We start from the raw sequence: 17,842 nt of genomic DNA, 5'->3' as shown, positions 1-17,842 counted from the left end.
AAAGCAAACAATTGTTCAAAGCTTATTATATATATTATTTTGTAGTGGTCAAATTTGGATATTTATGATTTCTTTCACTTATAAATTTCACTCATCCTCACAGTCACAGAGATGGATATTTTGGAATAAAATAAAATAATTATTTTTGGCCAGGAATGTTTTATCAAAAACTATCTTGATGAGACTTGTGATTTATGGAAAAGAAATGTGAACATATCCAGGGATTCCAAGATACAATGTAAAGCTTCCAGACATTGGAGATCCACATTGCATCTTTTTAAAAAAATTTTTTAATGTTTTTATTTTTAAGAGTGCACGTGCACACGAGGTGGGGGGGGGGCAGAGAGAGAGAGAGAGAGAGAGAGAGAGAGAATCCGAAGCAGGCTTCAGTCTATGAGCTATCAGCAAAGAGCCTGACTCGAGGCTCGAACTCACGGACCATGAGCTCATGACCTGAGCCAAAGTTGGATTCTCAACTGACTGAGCCACCCAGGTGCCCCTCCATGTTGCATCTTTAAAATACATGCAGAATTGCTCCAAACTGCTCAAAGGCTGTCTACAGCAGCCAAGAGGATGCAGCTGATTTTTGTATCCTGTTTTCCTAGAGACCATTCCAAACCTGTATCACACAGATGTGTGTATAGCAGAGAGGTTGGGGAGGACTCAGATTCTCATTGTATCTCCTATCACGGAAGTCTGAGCCTCAGGACACCATTATTGTGGCTTCAAGTTGACTCTGTGCCCTGAGCTGTGTCTCAGCACACCCTGCAGTTTGCTGGGTTGGTTACAAGTTGTCTTGTTGAGGTAAAGCTCCTGTCACATAGGCCTCCCATCACTTCCTTCTCGAATTTTCCTTGTCACCTCCTGATTCCATCCATATGCTTTTTCCTCTGCAGGAGACATTGCTTCTGCCACTGCCCACCCCAGCCATGACCCACACTGCACCCCAGTTACCCTGAATGCATTCCTCAGCTGGGGGCGCAGTCAGCCCCTCCAAGAGAGCCACCCAGGGGCTCCCTGACTAGAGCTGTGCTCAGGTGATCTGTTTCAGGGATCTCCTCCTAGGTGACTTTTTATTGCGTGGTTATTTCATATGTATCTTCCAGAGAATAATTAGGATCGATGGAGGCAGAGGCTGCAAAGTTCTTACACAGGCATGCTGCACACACCCACTTGCACCTGGTGAACAGGACAGAGATTCTCCAGAGACAGGACAACGGGTGTACATGGGGGAGGGTGCAGGATCTGTATCTGCGCGGTCTGCCCCATGCCCAGCTCTGCCCTTCACACCGCATGACCCAGGGCAGGCTCAACAAACCTCTCTAAGAGTCCCTTTCCTCATGTCTAAAATAAGAGTGACAGTCATTCCAGTACCATCCTCAAGGGGTGCTTGTGAAGACAGAGAGAAGTATTATTCGCCTAAGGTCCTCGCAAGGTGCTTGTCCTGTTATCACTAAATGTGTGGAGGCCTGGCCCCGCATTACTGGGTCACGACCTCACTCAGCAGGCCTGAGCCTCCATGCAGCTCTGAGGTCCATGCTAGGACCACTGTCACCACAGCTGTCACCCCCCCCCCATTGCCACAGCCAACCCCAAACTCTGTCTTTTGTGTATGGTGTAAGAAAGTGGTCCAGGTTCATTCTTCTGCATGCCACTGTCCAGTTTTCCCAGCACTGCTTGCTCAAGAGACTGTCTTTATTCCGTTGGGTGTTCTTTCCTGCTTTGTCACAGATTAGTTGGCCATACATTTGTGGGTCCATTTCTGGGTTCTCTATTCTGTTCCATTGATCTGTTTTTGTGCCAGGACCAGTCAGCCTCTACCATGGGCATTCTTTTCTCGTGTTGTGTGCCTGCCTTTTATTTTCCTTAAAGCACAGATGTCTAGGGGCTGAACGTCTCTACTGGGGACATGGGATACACAGTAGTGCTGTGGTGTCCCTGCCCTCCTGGCACGTCCATTGTAGTCTCTCAGGTTCTTCCAAAGAACACAAACCCCCCCACACTCCATGTTCCCCCACATGTCCCAAGCACTTAACTGGCAATTGTCCATTTAATCCAAACTTGTAAAGTGAGTTTAGTCACCTCTGCACGCAGCCCGCCTGAAGAGAGGTTAGTAAATTCCTTGTCCAAAGCCAGGCAGAAAAGCCTGTTTAGCCCCATAGTCACTGAAGACATGGGATAAGTCATCAAGACAACTTCCTAAGGAACAGAACTCACACTTGAATCCTTAGTGGTCACTTCCTACGTCATTCCTTCAATGAACATATATCATTCTAAACAGACTCAAAGTTTTCCATCGAATGCAAGATGGTTCACTCCACAACTAACCGAAGTGGGCAAGCCAAACCATAATCCCAGAATGAGGTGAGCACCAAGAACTTCTGGGCATCACAGCTTCGGGGGCAGCACCAGGGAGCAGCTGATACCAGCCTGCACAGCACAGTCTAAAGATGCTGCCCTGCCCAGTGCAAGATAGGGACCTCTCTGGCCAGGATGCCCCACCACTGAGATTCCTGGGACAGTGCAGACTGTGCCCAGGGCCCTGCAAGAAAGGCAGAGAGACATGGGGATGGTGAGGCTGTTGTGCCCTCAGATAAGAAGGAAATGGCCGGGCCTCCCCTGACTCATGGACAGCAGATCACCTGGACAGAGAGGGAGGAGGAGGGGAGATGGGTTCCTAGGCTGTGATGGACATGCCCCTGGAGCTCTGCTTCCTGAGGAACCCACTTGCCCTATTCAATGGGACATGCAGATCCTTCTCCTGCCCTCGGAGGGAGCCCCATCTGAGCTCTGAGCCAGGACTGTGCCCCAGCGGCTCTAGCAGGGCAGGCCCACTGCACCCCCTGCTGCCTGAGGGCCAGAGGCACCTACACAAAGGGGACCCTGGAGAGACAGAACTGCACCCCATGCTCCGTCCGCTGCCCCCTCTTCACAGTCAGGGGTCTCCTTACTGCCCATGAGCTTCCTCTTCAGGCTGCAGCCTCTTTTCCATGGTGAAGGCCTGACCTCAGTGAAATGGCCTCCATGGTGCAGATCCCTGTAGAGGGGGGCCAGAGGGAAGCCGCGCTCAGACAGCACTTGTTCCAGATTGAGGACATCAGAAGGACAAAGGACAGTGATGGACTGGCCAAGACCAACCAGCTTCCCACTATGGCAGTCATGAGGGGTGGACGATCTTCACCTCACCCTGCGGTTCCTCCCACGCTGTCATCCCTGATTGGGGGGAGGGGACAATGCAGGGATGTGTCCTCAGGGACAGAGAGACAGCTCTCAGCATATTTCATGGGTGTTCCACTCTGGCAGACGTGAGCCCTCCTTGTAACAAGCCGGTTACCCTCAGCCTAAGATCGGACCCAGGGATCAACTGGGGCTACTGTTTGGGGGTGTACATATAGAACCAGGATACTGGGAGTGAGCAAGAGTTTCGAGGGGAGAACTTTTTCCCTAGGCAAGCTGGTCCTAGGAACTAACATGCTTCCAGTGCAGGACAGAGTGATCTTCTGACCAAGAGCCCCAGATGGTGAGGACGGCTGAGTCAGCAGACCACACTCAGGACTTTAGAAATGGAGGTGCAGCAACACACCCAGTTCCGGGGGACCAGAAGAGAAAGGATGGCCATGCGTGACCACCCCCCACCCCACGGACACATCCCTGGAACTCAGCAGACACTTACCCACTAAGCAACAGTGTCAAGGAAGGCTCTGGGCAGTGAATAGGTGCAGGCAGCCCATGGGTTTTAATCTCACTTCCTTGTGAGCCCTGAGCACAATGCAGGCCCCAAGCCACTGCCTCGTGCTGGGCAGGAATACTCAACCTCATCTCCAGGCTCAAGCCGCAGAGAGAGAGATGCTGGGCAGCCTAACCTGGAGCCTAAGAATCTCTCTGAGATCCCTTAAAATCTGTTATAATTCTGTGGGTCAGGAGTTTGGGAACATGGCCCAGGTGTTTCTACAACCAAGCTGCTCCCCGGTTGCCAACACTGTTGCTGTTTCCAGTGCAGGTGGTGGTAGCCATCTGTCCTGGGCTCTTGGATACAGAGGGTGGCTGAGTCAGCCCTGCCTGGGCCACACACCCTGGCAGGGGGAGGCACAGGTAGAACAGAAAGCCAGGTGAGTGATGGGGTGGAACACAGCTGAGAGGTCCCCCACAAATCTTCCACCCAGGGCAGGTCGGCTGTCACCTGTGCAGACTGAGGAGGACAAGGGCGAAAGGAACACAGGACACGGTGCAGATACTCAAGAGTTCTGCCCCCGCTGAGACTCCAGCGGGCCCCCCCCCCGCCCCCCGCCCCCCACCAAGTCTCTTATTCTCTCCCTGGGTACCTATGGAGGGAGGGGTTTCTACATTCAAATAGTGCTTGCTCCCAGACACTCCTGGGCAATATTATGTCAGAATAATGCCCACCCCCCAAGATACTCATGTTCTAATCCTTGGAACTGCCCAGATGTTGCCTTGTATGGGGAAAGGTAATTAAAGTTGTAAACTGGGGTGTGAGAGCAACCTGGCTGCGATATCTGCCACCCCAATGATCACCAGGGTTGACTCAGCTGGTCTGGCTGGCTGGACAGATGTCCCCTTCCTCCCTCACAACTCCATATACATTTCTCCTCAAGCTGCACGCCCGGTCCAAGAGGACGACCTTCCCTAATAGAGGAGAACCGTTCTTTGGTCAAGGCCTTACAAGTAGCTGCAATTTTCCTGTTAGAACCTCTCAATAAGCTCTCCAGGTCCCTTCGTAGGAGAACTTGGGTGGTCAAGCTTCCAAGACTCCAGACATATCCAAATGAGGCACTGCATGTGGCAATCTGCCTTTCTTAAAAAAGAAATGAAAAAAGCTGCAGATGGAACTAAGGCTGCTAATCAGCTAACAAAATAGGGGGGAGGATCCTGGATTAGCTAAGTCATCCCAATGTCATCACAAGAGTCGTTAAAAGTAGAAGTGGGAGGGGCACCTGGGTGGCTCAGTCAGTTAAGTGTCCTACTTCAGCTCGGGTCATGATCTCGCAGTTTGTGGGTTCAAGCCCCACATTGGGCTCTGTGCTCACAGCTCAGAGCCTGGAGGCTGCCTTTGGATTCTGTGTCTCCCTCACTCTCTGCCCCTCCCCCACTTGCATTCACTCTCTCTCTCTCTCTCAAAAATAAATGAACATTAAAAAAATTTTTTTAAGAAGTAGAAGTGGGGAAGAGGAGTCAGCATTAGACAGGATGGGGGAATGAGCTAATCAGCCATTGCCAGCTTTGAAGTTGGTAGGAACCATGGGGTAAGGAACAGCCTGTGGAAGCCAGAAAACACAAGAGACGCATTCTCTGCCAGCACTTCCAGAAAGGAATACACTGCTGACATGCTTAATTTAGCCCAGTGTGAGGCCCAGGTCAGCCCTATAACCTACAAAATGAAGATACCACATTTATGAGGTCTGAAGGCGCTAGCTTTGTGGTAATTTGTTACAGTAATAGAAAGCTGACACAGCAATTCCCACATCAACAGGCTGAAAATCATGAACATTTCAATAGATACGGAATAAGCATTTGGCAAAATTCAACATCCATTCATGCTAAAGACTCAATAAATAAGAATTAATACTGTCAACTTGATGAAGGACACTTAAAGAATCTATAGTTTATGAAATAAATATCATAACAAATACCAGGGTCATCCCTCTAGATTTCCTCATGCTAGATATTGGTGCTATTTTCTTCTGTGTCTCACCAGCTCCTCAATGCTGTTTAACATTCTGATATTTTGTCCAGCTCTTTGAATTGTGCTCAGTGGGAGGTTTGATATATATATTTATTAACTTTTGCCAGAGGAAGTTCATTTTTCTTACATATTGCATTGCTACTTAGGCCAAACCCATTCCCAAAAGACCTTTAATTAGTTCAACACCTACTCCGTAATAGGGAACTCAGGCACAGTGATATATAAGTGGGATTTATAAGCTCTTGGAACAGTGAGGCTTTCTCCTAGAAATATTGACTACCAGCCTCCTTCACCTAATTTATAAAGTGCTAGTAAGCTAATAAAGTCAGATAGCACCTTAATCACAAAACTATTTCCATGTATCTTAGAAAACCAACAACTTCTTTGAGTCAGTAGATTAAGAAATTTAAGACCAGACTATATTTTTAAAGTAACAAGACCCTCTGTTAAGTTTCTCTAGATCCACATGTGAGTGAAAACATTTGGTATCTATCTTCCTCTGACTGACTTATTTCACTTAACATTAATACCCTCCAGTTCCATCCACATTGCTGCAAATGGCAAGATTTCATTCTTTCTCATTGCCAAGTAGTATTCCATTGGAACAGAAGACCATGGGGGAGGGGAAGGGGAAAAAATGTTACAAAGAGTGAGAGGCAAACCATAAAAGAGACTCTTAAATACTGAGAACTGAGGGTTGGTGGGGGAGAGGGGAAAGTGGGTGATGGGCATTGAGGAGGGCACTTGTTGGGATGAGCACTGGGTGTTGTATGGAAACCAATCTGACAATAAGTTACATTAAAAATATAATAAAATAACAAAACCCAATTTCAATGATTGTAACATGAATACCTTTATTACATCATTTTAAATTTATAAATCTTGAAATTTGTATATACTGTTATAAATAAATGATTTGTCTTGTACTTATGGGAAATGTTCAGAAAGTTTTAATAACTACTTTGAATTTGTTCCTTCCATTTTATATAGATCTCTAGAAATGTATTATCTTAAGTCAAAATCTAGCATCAGAAAAAAACATGTTACCTTAATTTATCTTTAATTATAGACCCATCCTCTATATTCTATTTATCATTATTGCCAATCCTGCTAGGTAAGCTATTACTTGGATTACAATATATTTTAAAATGACTTTTGTTTTAATTTTATTTCTTAGAAAACTGGTTCAAATTGCAAACCTAAACTGATTAACTTATGATCAAAGAAATTCTATTGTTTTTAAACATATCCTTTTTTGTTATGTCTGAAACAAATCAACTCCTTACTGCTCCCCAAAATATGATTCTATGTAGGAATATTAAAAAAAAAAACAACAAAGTTTCACATATTTCCTGAATCTATTTAAAGATAGTTTTAAGGGAAGAGAGAGAAAAAAAGTTATCTGTTTTCAAGAAAGACACAATAGCTTCATTTTAACAAATTACCCAGGACCCTTTTGATTACAGTCCAGTTAACAATAACGTCCCACTTGGAACATACACAAGAGAATGAATTAGTCAGAAGTGCTAATAGAGCTCTTCATTTTGCTTCCTTTTGGAAAAAGTGACAAAACATTTTGATGTTCCTAAGCTGTCAACTCTTAAAGCAAAAGGCTCTCCTCATTACATCTCTACCAGAGACACATTTCAAATTTCCACCCCAGTCCAAAGAGTAATCGATACTACATACATGTTATTTCTTTCATACAAAATTTTAATTAACACAAATAAATCCCCATTTAATTTTGCCTCTTTTTTTTTTTTTAGAGCTTTGCTGTTCTTTAAGAACTAAGCGTTTCAAAAAGGTATTGTTTTCCAAGTATAATCTACCTGTGCATGTGACTGACGTCCAGCCACTACACTGAGTACAGTAACTTGCTCAGAACACCAAGTGTTCAGGCATGGTCAATCATAAAGTCACTGTAACACATTGCAAAGGTGGATTGCAACACAAAACCCTCACAGCCCATTTTCTTGCCTGGAAAATAGAAGGGTCATGTTCAGTCAGTGGTAGTATTGCCCAAAGCATGCGCCACTCTGAACCCTCATGTCTAACCAATAATGATTAGAATTTAAAACTGCATCAAGGAAAGTATCTCAGAAGGACAGCTTAAAAAGGAAAAATAAGTTCACAAATGGTGGCTCTCAACAAGTCGTCAGGCTCTCTTCTGTGGGTCACAGGTAAAAGAGACGGCTTGCCAGGGAATAGTGTGGTTCTTGGTGGATACTCTGGCCCACAAGGTAAGCCAGTTTATGGGCATAGTGACAAGGAGCAGGGACTCGAATGACACCCTTTAGTGGGAAGAAGAACAACAAAAAAAAATTAAGCTTCTCTCTACTTTCCCTAAATGTAACTTTTCAGAGATACCAATTCAAAGGTTCAGAAAGTATAGATTTAATTTCAAACAATTTTACAGATCTATAGGAAAATCCATATCACAAAAAGTACTTACTGACAAATTATAATACATGTGGCATAGTCTGTAAGTTAGACACTGTATTCCATCTGGGGTGAAGTGAACAGTGTCATGGATAACATTATAGTGAGTGGGAGTGACAGTACCATCTTTCACAGACTGGCTCACGATAAAAAAGTCATACCTGGAATCACACAACACAGGAATACAGCATGTCAGCTTATTTTCAGAAAGAAAAAACAACATAGCAAACCTAGTATCTGACGTGACATGAATGGACAGAAATCCATTCTATGGACCAATTTCCTTTACATTTAGAAGCCTGCCTGACTGTTGAGCAATGATTGGGGAAAGCAAGTCTACAAAGGGCAGTGCAACCATCAATACAAGCAAACAAGTAATAATGCTCTCATGATTTCTACAAAAGCATCTGTGCTAATGCCTAGATGCAGAAACTTGAAGTTGGCATGTTGGATACGATCGTAGGGACACTGAGTTTAGAGTTCCAGGGATGAACACCTTCTCCTCTTCCCAGAAAGTCACCAGAATCCATTCAAAGTCCCCAATGATAGAAATGGCAAGATTCATCAACTTCTTGTAGCTCACGGGTTTTTATGTGTACTATGTCCTGCTCGGTGTTGATCTTACTTTCTTTCCACTTGCTTTTCTCTTCATTCTTTTCCTGCCCTCTCCTAGATTGATCGATGTTTGTCCTTCCTTAATCTTACTATGTTTCTCCCTGTCTGATGCTATGAAGGTCCTGTTTGTTTCCCATTCAGGGTTCTGCATAGTTCTTTCATTTGGCAGAATGGACGAGTCTCCATTTGACCAGGAGTCCTGCCATCCTTCCCAACAACTGAAGAATCTCAGAATGGTAAGCATATTTAAATTCTAGGAGAAGACAACTGAAGACAGAAACCTCTATAATTCCATGTGTATCTGTTTATATAATTTTTTCACCATCTTTAGGTCAATTCTTTCTCCTCCAAACCATGCAAATCTTTTTTTAGAAGAAAAAAATAACATTTCTGTTTGAATAAAAGGGAACCTTTATTTAAATAAATAAAAGAATGGCTTACCATTGCCTCTTGGTCACCTCCACATCAATAACCGTTCCTGGAAGTGGATTTTGAAGTCTTCCTTGATACTCAGCAAAAAATCTGGTATTTATTCGTTTCTTCACCACAACGACAGTTAGTCGGACCCTTAAGAGTTACGATTGGTGTCACTAGGTGTGCCCCGTAATCTCAGAAGCATTCAGAGGTTGAAACACCACACAGACAGGATTAAGAAGAATCTGCAAAAGACTGCTCCCCACACACCCCAGTTTTACGGTCCTAGTTCTGTGTGCCCGACTCAAGCAGTCAAAGAGGTTCCTATTCACAGCCACCCACATCATAGGGGGAGGAACTTCTTCACAAGGTCAGGACCCCTCCTACCTATGCTGGGCACCAGGGTTCACCCACAAACAGATGAGGCCAGAGGAGGCAGTTGAGAGGAACTCTCCAGCCCTCGACTGACACAACTCCAGAAGAAAGGAGTTCCATAAACACGAACCATCGACCAGCTATGATCATGGATTTTAATGAATATCTGAGGTTAAGAAGCCCCCGCTACATGAAGGGTGGCAGGGAGATTAGGAAAAAGGAAAGTTCATGGGGGCTCCAAAGGAAGAACATCTGGAATATTTCAGTTCTGCTCTGCACTCTTGACTTGGGTGTGGAGCAGAATGTCAAAGAATCTGCATTTTACAACTTATATACTTAGACTCGTCGCCGTAAACAGATTTTAAGGAGGACCGAATCTGTGGTACTTCGTGTTCAATCAGTGCTTGAAGCTGACCGTCCCCCACTCCATCCCGATACACAATGATGGATTGTGGCAGAAATAGATTATGTTTATACCAGAGCTTCAGGGCAGCTGAAAGCAAACGAGAAACACGGATAAATAGACAGTAACTGGGAACAAACTGGCCACTGCTATTTGTAACAACTCCTAGGTTCAGTTTTTCAACACTGTAGCCTCCAGGACACTTTCGCAGCTTTTAGGCCTTCAGGCTAGCTCAGGGTTTCTCAACAGCACCACTACTGAAATACTGAGCCAGGTAATTCTTTGTGGTGGTGACGGTAGGCGTGTTGTTGTCTTCTGCATCATTCCTGGTCTCTACCCACTAACTAGATGCCAGTAGCACTTCCATCCCAGTTGTGACAACCAAGAGTGTCTTTAGGCATTGCCAAAAATCTCCTGGGGGTAATCTCTCCACTAATGGCCAACTAGTATATACAACTATAAAGTCAGGCACTCCAACCTCCAGGGGACACTGACCTTCCAAGCAGGCTTTCAGCCCACTCACAAGCTCCTGCCCCGCTTCTTGGAAGACACACTGAGAGAACCACCTGTTTGGAGAAACATAAGCCATTAGTTTGGCAAACAGGATTCTTAAAATTTCATCATTTTGATGCGGAGTTAATCTAGGACTTCCAAAAAAAAAAAAAAAGTCACTATCAGTAGCTGAGGATTCATTTGAGGATCCATTCTTTCATTTCCCTGCAGAGATCAAAGCATTAGTCTCTTCTGGTATCTTAGGCATTTAATAAGATTCTGAATGTACACAAATAGTGATATAGAATGGAAGCATTGATTAACATTGCTACAAATTATTCATACTTTCAAAGTGCTGACTACTGCTATCTCACCCACTGGTGGACACCACAAAATAAACAGACTGTTTTCCTGGGGATTCCTGCTTCCAGGCTGATGCCTTAAACAATGGTTCATCCATAATAATCTGCTTTGAAGGAGCAATCTGCTTTGGAATGGTAATAGCTACTTGACCGTGTCCCAATAGATCAATAGTTGTCTCAACGTTATTGTTTTTTCTTTTGTAAATATTTTGAGAGAGAGAGGCAGAGAGAGGCAGAGAGAGGCAGAGAGATAATCCTAATCAAGCTCCCCATTCACGAACCATGAGATAATGACCTGAGCCAAAATCAAGAGTCAGATGATTAACCAACTGAGCCACCCAGGCACCTCTGGTCTCAGTATTCTATCCCCTGTGATTTAATTAGTTCAAAGTATTACAATGACTTGACATGATACAACGTATTTGTTTGTCTGCCTCTTTTTTGGTATTTACATTCTATGAGAAGAGATGATGCTTTTGGGCACTACATTTTCACTGCTCTCTTCGCAGCATTTGAACATAGCAAGTGCTCAAAAAGCTCTCTGAACCAGGGACACTGGGTGGCTCTGTCAGTTGAGCATCTGACTCCTGGTTTTGGTTCAGATCATGATCTCACAGTTCATGGTTTCAAGCCCCGTGTCAGGCTCTGCACTGACAGCATGGAGCCTGCCTGGAATTCTCTCTCCCTCTCTCTCTGCCCCTCTTCTGCTCACTCTCTCTCTGTCTCTCTCAAAATAAAATTTTAAAAATTATCTATGAACTGAATGAAAGCTTAATTTCCTCCCCATTATTTTCAAATTCCCTTCCCCACACAAAAAAACAAAACAATGTTACTGTATGGAAATAGAGTATGACTGGGAAAAAAAATGGTCATTTATGAAAATAAAGATGAATCCTCAAAAGAAAACTCTCGAATTATACCTAGTGGGTCACATTCATCATTAAACATAGCAGTGATTTGTGACGGTCATACATGTCCTAATGCTCAGGAAACTATAAAGTGTGTGCAAACTCATCTAAAGGTGGATTCTATTCTAAGCCCAGAAAACAGAAGTGTTCCTGGAGCAAAGGAGAAGCACGGGGTATGGAAGCAGGTCTTCTTTGGCAGGTGCATTACATATGAACGTATGAAGACAACATCCCATATCTATGTGCTACTGGTTGCATTCCTAGTTGGTCTTCCCCATGTACACACTCAGTTCTTTGCTGTGGCTGATGGTCCCATGCAGAGACCCACTGATAAGAGCCTGTGGTAGGCAGAATCCTACCTGTCCTAATCCCCAGGACTGTGACTATCAGGAGATATTGCCCCGTGATTATGTCCTGTGACACAGTTGACTTTATGATAAGGAGATTTTCCAGATGGACTGTATCTAATCTCATGAGCCCCTTTAAAAGCAGAGAGTTTTCTCTGGCTGATGGCAGAGGAGAAGGAGAGGTTTGAAGCAGAACAAGGACTCATGGTGCCCTGGGGGATCAGGGCGTGTAAGAAGGAATGTGGATGAAATGCTAGGAATGGAGACTGGCCGGCAGGTGGCAGCCAGCAAGAAAATGAGGACCTCTGTCCTTGGTCTACAAAAAAAATGAATTCTGCCAAAAGGACATGCCCTTGGATTCTCCAGACCAGAATGTGGCTTGGCTGACACTTTAACCTCTGCCGTATAAGGACCTGAGAGCCATGTGGTGCCAGATGGATGACCCACAGACCTGTGTGCAGACACATGAGTGTCATCTTAAACTGCCATATTTGTCATCATTTGTTATGCAGCTATAGAAAAATCATACAGAGGCTTCCACACAAAATGTTTTTGGAGCATAACCTTGCCAGAAGGGGAGCAGTACAAGGTGGCTAAGAACACATTGTCTGTGGACCTTGCTAAGGAGCATTAGTTACGCCCACTCTCCTGCTTGTCCAGCCAGCTGCCAACTGAACCATGTCTGCCAGAGCCCACTCACTGTGTTAATTCCTGATTGACGCTGGACACGAAGCCTGCAATGGACTTCCGTCGATTTACAATATCGTGGAAACAGTCAATACCGACGAACATTGCATTCCGTAACTGAAAGGTTTAAGAAGGGAGTCCATTGAGTTAGGACAAAACGTGAGCAAAATTAAGCAATTACATGTTAAAGAGAGTCAAATACAGTCTTAGCAAATTCAATGAAACAACTGAAATAAAGAGAAGGCAAAGAAATCCAACATACTCCTGTTTCCACCTTCCAGAGGGCTCCTCCCATCTTGCAGTTCATCTGCTGGGCAATCTTTGTAGCAATGGTCATCAGCGTCTGGGGTTTGTCTAAGGTCCGTGCCACCACACACTGGCTTGGGATGGGGCAATTGACGCACAGGTATTTTTTAATGCCATCATACAGGTCTTTCCTGTCACTGGACAGCACACAAAGGACCTTGAAAGAAAGCAAAGATGAAACTGTCCAAGATGCAACCACAGTGACAGGAGAAATGGACAGGAGAAATATCAAGGAAGATATTTAGGTGGAACACTGATAAAGCAGAGTCCATTTATTCAATAGCTGATCTGTGAAAGGTCTGGAATCCTGTTACATTAAATAATTGTAAAGTGTGTAGAAGAGAGTCTGGGAGCCAGGCACAGGCGATACGCATCGATTGTTTGAACTTGCAAAGTCTGTACATCCTGGTTATTCTGTTTCTAGGAGTTTATCATGAAGTTATCAAGAAAGGGTTAAAACACAGATTGAAGCATACCATTCTCAGGACAGTCACCACTTCCAGTTGCAGACTATGTGAGAAGCACTTGCCAAGCATTGTACTCAACTCAATTAATTCCTCAACAACCTACTGAGATGAATACTAGTATTCCCATCTTATCTCCAAGCAAACATGCTCAGGAGTTATGGGAACCACCAGATTCGCAGGCAGCAGAGCAAGGTTTCCTACATGTGCTCAAGCCTCCAGCAGGACACAGAGCCATGAGGAAGAGCCATTACTGCTTGCTGGTTTCTGACCATAATGGGAAAATCCTCAATATATTATTTTTACCATGATGATGCCTTCAGCAAGATTTTTTTGGCAAATATCCTTGATCAGATTAGGGAAATTGTTTAATGTTTATTTTGACAGAGACAGAGAACAGGGGAGGGGCAGAGAGAGGGAGACCCAGAATCCAAAGCTGTCTCCATGCTCTGAGCTGTCAGCACAGAACCCGACATGGGGCTCGAACTCCTGAACCGTGAGATCATGACCTGAGCCAAAGTTGGATGCTCAACTGACTGAGCCACCCAGGCACCCCAGGAAATTCTTATTCTAGATTAAATGAGTTTTTCTTTTCACATAAGAAATGTGGAATTCTATCAAATGCATTATCTGCATTTTTTTCAGTTGCAATCATTTTTCCTACAATTCACAATACTAACCAGCTAATTACTTCTCTTTTTCTAAAAACTGAATTTCAAGTTTTCAGATCTACTAGCACCCCCCTGGACCATGGTGTTCTCCTAATATTTTTTTAGCCTCCAAGGAATCTTAATCATGAACTCTCCTTGTTCTTAATGTTGTCAAGTCTCTTTTGGCCTCTTTTCTTCACACTTGACAACCTCAAGTTTTAATATTCTTGGCTTCAGATTTGCTGTTCTGTTTAGTTTCTGCTTTTTGTTATTTCCTCCTACTTTATTTTGGTTCATTCTGTTCTTAGTGCATTAAAATTTAGACTTCATTCCCAATGCATTCACCGAGGGCCAGGAGTCCCCCATTGTTATTAGTTTGCTGTTTTATACAGGTCTTGATACATACTATTTATATGGTCTAAGCTTTTTTTTTTTTTTAACTTCCATTAATATTCTTCTTTTTTTAAGAAAAAAAAAAGTTTATTTTGAGAAGAGTGTGTGGGAGGGGCAGAGAGAGAAAGAATCCAAGCAGGCTCTGTCTGCACTGTCAGCATGGAGCCTGATGCAGAGCTCAGACTCACAAACCTTGAGATCATGACCTGAGCCAAAATCAATTGGATGTTTAACCAACTGAGCCACCCAGGTGCCCTTCCATTGATATTATTCTAATATAATTGCTACTTACAAGTAATTCTTCAGTTTTTAAATGTATGTGGACTAATGATTTCTACTTGCAGTGGACTGTAGTCACTGTGTGTTTTTGATAGTAATGTCAGTCCTTCATTATTGGTTTAGGATTTCTCCATGTCCATTGGGATCACTTAAGTATAAAGCTGAACTAACTTACAGATACGTTTTGAAAAGCACCTAATCTTTTGGGTACAGATTATACACACACACACACACACACACACACACACACACACACACACACCTTTCCCTCTTTATATGTATATATTTATATATTATCTGGTAAGTCAGGCTTTTAAATATGAGTTTAAAATCTTCTAGATTCTAACTTTTATGTGATGATTTCTGAGTTTTCTGAGAGTGGTCAGCTAACATTGTCTCCTACAACCAGCTTCTGGAGTAGCATGGACCTGTCTCCTCCTGAGGAGAACTTGTTCAAGCTTATGAAAATACAGGGGCATGCCTGTTTATGGCCTTGTTAAACTGGCTGAGCTCTAAAGTTAACAGCAATAAAAAGGAATGAAATCTTGCCATTCTCAACTATGTGGATGGAACTAGAGGGTATTATGCTAAGTGAAGTCAGAGAAAGACAAACATCATATGACTTCACTCGTATGAGAACATTAAGATACAAAACAGATGAACATAAGGGAAGGGAAACAAAAATATAAAAACAGGGAGGGGGACAAAAACATAAGAGACTCTTAAATATGGAGAACAAACAGGGTTGCTGGAGGGGTTGTGGGGGGGGGATGGGCTAAACGGGTAAGGGGCATTAAGGAATCTACTCCTGAAATCATTGTGGCACTAACTTGGATGCAAATTTAAAAAAATAAATAAAAATTAAAAAAAAAGATTTACGGAGTTAAGATAGGAGAGAAGTAGAGAGATGATCCCAGCAAGTGGGGATGCTTTCTCCCAAAGTGTCTGCCCACCCTCTGAAAGGTTGGAGACTATGAACAGACAGCCTGAGAGAGAGAGGAGGACAGAAATTGAAGGCAATGCCCTGTCGAGGAAAGAGTACTAGAGATAGATTTTGAGTCTCTACCACTCAAAACTAAACAGATGAGCTTTAGAACACTACATATTAAGGCATGAAGCCACGGGAATGTTCAAGCTGATAGTTGTACCAATGTACACACCCACCATTTTGGAAAAGTGATAAGTAGCATCTAATGACAAGGGACCTTTCTACTCCAAGGTAAATTGCCAACAGAAATGCATGTGCACAAAAGACATGTACTAAAGTATGCAAAAGAGTACTCTAGATCATAGCAAAACTAGAGACATTCCACATGTCCATCAAGAATAGAATGGGTTAAGTGGAAAAAAAATGGGATACTACTAGAGCAAGAGAGCAAATAAACCACAGCTATATCCCACTAAAGGCGAAGCTCAAGGTTGAACAAAAAGAAAAACAGACCAAAAAGACTATGTAGGGACAACTGGGTGGCTCAGTCGGCTAAGCGTCTGACCTCAACTCAGATCATGGTCTCGCGGTTCAGGAGTTCAAGCCCCGCTTCGGGCTCTATGCTGTCAGTTCAGAGGCTGGAGCCTGCTTCGGATTCTGTGTCTCCCTCTCACTCTGCCCCTCCCCCCTCTCTCTCCCAAAAATAAACATTAAAAAAAGGACTATATGGTGGACTCTTAAGGGGCAAAATTCAAACAAACACAACACGAAGCTCTGGTGACAGCAGTCCGGGGTGGGTAGTAGATGCATTAGGAGAACAGTAAGCATAAGGGAAACAGTCTACTTCACCGGAGGGTAAAAGATCATAATCCATTAAATGAGAATCCATGAGTCCATGTTTACATAAGTAAATAAATACATACTGGCATGAGTCAAGAAGAATGGAAAGGTCTTCCTAATAGAAAAACAACTAACAAACACAGAAGAGATGTCAAAAGCATAAAAAGCACTGACTGGGGAGCACCATAATAAGCACTATTTCAGGCACAAATCATCAATGGATGCTAAAACTGGGGAGTGAAACCACCGAGAAGCAGGAAATGTGCATGGTCTCAAAATGTCTCCCCCCAATTAACTGATTAATTATAAGGGGGGGGGGGAATTGTCACTTTAAAAATGGGGAAAACTACCAGACCTCATCTTGAATCAGATGATCCAAATTAAAATTACAAGTCAACACCACATGCTCCCAAACATGATGAGTTGAAAACAAGACGGTGTCGCTTCTGTGGTAATCCTGCAAGAGCACGTGACCTGACTCCAGCTGCAAAGAAATGGGCAAAGTCATACTGAGGACTGTTCTACAAAATAACTGACCGGCATACTTTCAGAATGTCAAGGCCATAGATCTCAAAGGCAGACCAAAAAAATTTTCCAGATTAAAAAATTTTTTTTTTCAACGTTTATTTATTTTTGGGACAGAGAGAGACAGAGCATGAACGGGGGAGGGGCAGAGAGAGAGGGAGACACAGAATCGGAAACAGGCTCCAGGCTCTGAGCCATCAGCCCAGAGCCTGACGCGGGGCTCGAACTCACGGACCGCGAGATCGTGACCTGGCTGAAGTCGGACGCTTAACCGACTGCGCCACCCAGGCGCCCCAAAAATTTTCCAGATTAAAAGTAGACTAAAAAGACACGGCCATCAGATGCCTCAGGTGATTCGGGGCACTTTGGGTGGCTCAGTTGGTTAAATGTCTGACTCTTGATTTGGGCTCAGGTCATGATCTCACGGTTCCTGGGATCAAACCCCATGTCAGGCTCAGCACTAGCAGCAAGGAGCCTGCTTGAGATTCTCTCTCTTTCTCTCCGTCCCTCCCCCGGTTGTGTTCTTTCTGGAAAATAAATACATTAATTTAAAACAAAATAAATTCTTAAATGCCTCAGGTGATCCTAGAAGGACCCAATAATTTGGTTTCCTATAAAGGAGATGGTTGGTAGAATCGGAATTAGGCGGGTAGATGGATGAATGGCTCAGGAAAACACACATACTGTTAATAATGACACACATGCATAAATGGA

At 43.7% G+C, this 17,842-nt stretch overlaps 1 protein-coding gene across 1 annotated transcript in view; it reads right to left on the bottom strand.

Annotated features, from left to right (window-relative positions):
- Nucleotides 1-7,844: 7,844 nt before the first annotated feature.
- Nucleotides 7,845-17,842, bottom strand: part of PIWIL3 (piwi like RNA-mediated gene silencing 3) — a 29,866-nt gene continuing 19,868 nt past the window's right edge. The window contains exons 13-19 of the mRNA XM_086683347.1: nucleotides 13,006-13,206; nucleotides 12,757-12,860; nucleotides 10,443-10,513; nucleotides 9,887-10,037; nucleotides 9,197-9,322; nucleotides 8,154-8,301; nucleotides 7,845-7,992 (exon numbers count right to left, since the gene is read on the bottom strand). Of these exons, the coding sequence (XP_086539473.1) occupies nucleotides 7,876-7,992; nucleotides 8,154-8,301; nucleotides 9,197-9,322; nucleotides 9,887-10,037; nucleotides 10,443-10,513; nucleotides 12,757-12,860; nucleotides 13,006-13,206 (918 nt within the window). The 3' untranslated portion in view covers nucleotides 7,845-7,875. The remainder of the gene's footprint in view (nucleotides 7,993-8,153; nucleotides 8,302-9,196; nucleotides 9,323-9,886; nucleotides 10,038-10,442; nucleotides 10,514-12,756; nucleotides 12,861-13,005; nucleotides 13,207-17,842) is intronic.

The sequence above is a fragment of the Puma concolor genome, chromosome D3, assembly GCF_028749965.1.
Source record: "Puma concolor isolate L17-30 chromosome D3, mPumCon1.1.hap2, whole genome shotgun sequence".
NCBI classification, from domain to species: domain Eukaryota; kingdom Metazoa; phylum Chordata; class Mammalia; order Carnivora; family Felidae; genus Puma; species Puma concolor.
The sequence above is the reverse complement of the archived record's forward strand: the minus strand, read 5'-3'. Positions and strand labels throughout refer to the sequence as shown.